The 3,707-nt window shown below is 43.5% G+C and overlaps 1 protein-coding gene across 1 annotated transcript; it reads left to right on the forward strand.

Moving 5' to 3' along the window:
• Nucleotides 1-386: 386 nt before the first annotated feature.
• Nucleotides 387-1,676, forward strand: KCNJ16 (potassium inwardly rectifying channel subfamily J member 16; the record flags this gene model as incomplete). Its single annotated transcript, XM_080629280.1, has 1 exon — nt 387-1,676. The coding sequence occupies one exon, from the start codon at nt 387-389 to the stop codon at nt 1,674-1,676; it is 1,290 nt and encodes a 429-aa protein (XP_080485406.1).
• Between the last annotated feature and the right edge of the window lie 2,031 nt (nt 1,677-3,707).

The raw sequence follows: 3,707 nt of genomic DNA on the forward strand, positions 1-3,707 counted from the left end.
CATCCAAATCTGAATGTTCACCAGAACATCAGAAGAGGTGCTCTCACTGAGTTCACCACAAAGGGTTTTGATTTCTGTTTTTATCTCCATACTAGATGTTAGGTTTGATAGGGGCATTTCTACCTAGTTGAGTTTCTAGCTGCCTCATATTTCCAGCCCTATGTTTTTGAGCTGAGTTGCGTAATGAATGTCAGAGCCTTCAGAAAATTGCTTGTGATGGCCACAGAGTGAATGTTTATTCAGATTTGATGTTACACAGTTCTGGCATAAGGAATTCAAACAAAAATGAACTTTTTCTTCTATTTCATAGATTTCCAATGACCAAAGAAAACGAATAGCCCCTGGGACCACAAGTGTGTTCTGCAAACTGATGCCACGAGGCAGAGATGAGAAAGATGACTGAGCAGCGTGGTTGCTATAGGCCTGTAAACACACAGGGAAATAAGATCAGTTACCAAGGCACTCGTCAAGAAAGCCCAGAAAAGGGGATGAAAAGATTGCAGAAGCGGTTTCTCCACAAGGATGGCAGCTGCAATGTGTACTTCAAACACATCTTTGGGGAATGGGAGAGCTATGTAGTGGACATATTTACCACACTGGTGGACATCAAGTGGCGCCATATGTTTGTGATATTCTCGTTGTCGTATATTCTTTCATGGTTGTTCTTTGGACTGGTCTTCTGGCTGATAGCAATCCAACATGGAGATCTATTCAATGATGAAGAAATAACCCCCTGTGTTGCAAATGTCCATAGCTTCACAGGAGCATTCCTGTTCTCCCTTGAAACCCAAACGACCATTGGGTACGGTTACCGCTGTGTCACAGAAGAGTGCTCCGTCGCAATCCTCATGGTTATCCTGCAGTCAGTATTAAGCTGCATTATTGACACCTTCATAATCGGAGCAGCCTTGGCTAAAATGGCCACAGCTCGAAAAAGAGCTCAAACCATTCGTTTCAGCTACTATGCTGTCGTTGGTCTGAGAGATGATAAGTTTTGCCTCATGTGGCGCATTGGTGATTTCCGGCCAAACCACATGGTTGAGGGCTCTGTACGAGCTCAGCTCCTGCGCTACAAGGAAGACAAGGAGGGGAGAATGACAATGGAATACAAGGACTTGAAGTTGCTAAATGATCAGATCATACTTGTTACACCAGTGACCGTCGTACATGAAATTGATAGTGAGAGCCCCTTGTATGGTCTAGATCGGAAAGCTTTGGCCAAAGACAACTTTGAAATCTTGGTCACATTTGTCTACACGGGTGATTCAACAGGAACTTCACATCAGTCAAGAAGCTCGTATGTCCCCAGAGAGATTCTTTGGGGCCATAGGTTTAATGATGTGTTACACGTAAAGAAAAAATACTACAAGGTGGATTGCTTACAGTTTGAAGAAACCACAGAGGTTTATGCTCCTCACTGCAGTGCCATGCAGCTGGATCGGAAAGAGCAAGAGTGGAGCCGAATTGAGAAGACGCAGGAAAAAGAAGCAGAGACATCAGCACTGGAGATCAAGCCATTCAGTGCCGACCGAAAGTCATTTAGCGCAGTTGCCCTCATCACCAGCTGTGAAGACCCAGAAGACTCAGTGACAACTGTCAGTCAGCCTTCTGGAGAAGTTTCATATCAGAAAGCAACTGTGACCTTAAATAGGCTATCAATAGAGTCCCAAATCTAGCTTTTCACTGCAAGTAAAAGCACTTCCAACAAATTCTCCCATCATAGCTTTTAGAATGTAAACAGTGAACTCATCTGCACAAGTATTTCTGTTACAAACCTCACTGACAGCATGCCCACGTTGTAATACACTGCTGAGCTGCTAAAAGGAGCTTTGTGCTGGTTAGCGTGGGTATCAGCAACAGATTAGCATTGGCACAAGAGAACAGCTTACATTTGGGTTGACTAGACAGCTACTGCACTTGAGCAAACTTACTGTAAACTTTGTTACCCTGCAGGGACCAATGCTGGATGTACCCAGAGGCAGATAATGATCTAGGCAGGGAACAAACACAATGTAGTGTGCCCTCTAGGTCAGGTTTTCAAAGCTGCCTCATTTATCTGGAAAGCCAGTTCCCAATCTCTCTAGGAGGCTCTGGAACTCCCCACCGTCACAACAGACATTGCACCTTTCCAGCAGTTCAAACAAAGCCCTCATCCCAGGGTTACACTGGTGAATCTACGGGGCTGTTCTTTGTAGGGGAGGGTGAACTGAACCCAGTATTACTGGGTAGCTTTGGAAACCCGCTTACACCCTCCCTCGTCCTGTGGGAGCCACAGCGGGATCCTGCAGAGCTTTTCTCATTTCCTATGGTGAGCCATTCCTAGAAGTGCCTCTCCTTGAGCAGCCTGAGGTAGGTGGTATGTGAGCTGCCTTGGGGCTGCATGCACAGTTTGCTACCTGCCAAACTCACTTGCAGTGTTCAGAAAGCAAAACAAGTTGACACTGAAATCAGCAAAATCAGGTTGAGCCTCAGAGAGAAGGTGCTGGGTTTAGAGTGAGCTGTGCAATATTTTAAATCAAGTCTTTCATTTCAGAATGTCAGCCTTTGCTTTTCTCTTTTACTATATTACGCTTCTTTAAAAGGACAAAGATCAATCTGGAGACCAAAGGGGGTGATTTTGTCAGAATGAAATGCTTTCATTCACCTGAAATAACTGTGTTAAAATGATCTTTCACAGAGAAATTCAACATATCCATCTGCACGTCTCAATAAGGCAAAAAGGAGAATGTTAACGTTTGGAAGCTGTCTGTGACATGGAAGTTCCACGCTCTGCACATCTCTGTGCTTACTCAATAAGCAGTATCTCATCGTGCTTTTTTTCCCCTTGATGATTACGGTTCATTTGCATTGTATGTAATTATCATGCTAATGTAAAAGTAATTATCTCTGAATTTGCGGTTACCTAAACTGGGAGTTATCTCACCTGACCTCAGCCGTCGAGAAATCAAGTGTTTGCCTACTCATCGAGGCCTGTCTGCTTACTGCAACTCTTCTTCTGTCTTCACAGGGGACTTTATCCTGTTTTACTTCGGCTTTTTAGGGAGCTGAAGGCAACAGGATGTGTTCATCCTTCTCCGTTTATTGTTGAAGGAGATGAGATGACTGTTGTGGCAATGCTGCCTAACTTTAGGCTGCTAAAATTAGGTCTGACGTGTCACTCACATCAATCTGACTAATTAAAAGGTTTTATGAGCTCATCACGGTTAATGAAGAAAAATAGCATGCTGAATCTTCCTCAGCCTGAAATTTACTCCATATAGTAGCAATGCTGCATTATTTTCATGTATCTGGCATTTCTCTTTTGCTAGCACTTGATAGAAATGATGCCTTTAGGTAAAACGAAGCACATTAACAAGCCTGGGGGGAGGTGGTAATTCCAGAACTCATTAGTTAGCCAATTTTATATGCTGAATCATCAGCACCATCCATCTATAAGTACAGTAGAAAACATCTTCTTGTATCCTGGATTTGAGCATTGGCAAGCATTGGGGAAATAGTCTAAAAAATGGCAAGGAATATAGGAAAATGTATAAGGGTCTCAGTACTCACATGGTGTTGGAAAAGATACCATCCGGATTGTATAAAATAGAGTATAACCCTGAAGCCACGTGAAGGAATCCATCCACACTCCTCTATCCATGAAAGATCTTGGCTGGGATACTTTATTTGATGTTGGGCACCGCACTTTGGGAAAGACATGGAACAAT

The sequence above is a fragment of the Psittacula echo genome (assembly GCF_963264785.1).
Source record: "Psittacula echo genome assembly, chromosome: 14".
Classification (NCBI taxonomy): domain Eukaryota; kingdom Metazoa; phylum Chordata; class Aves; order Psittaciformes; family Psittacidae; genus Psittacula; species Psittacula echo.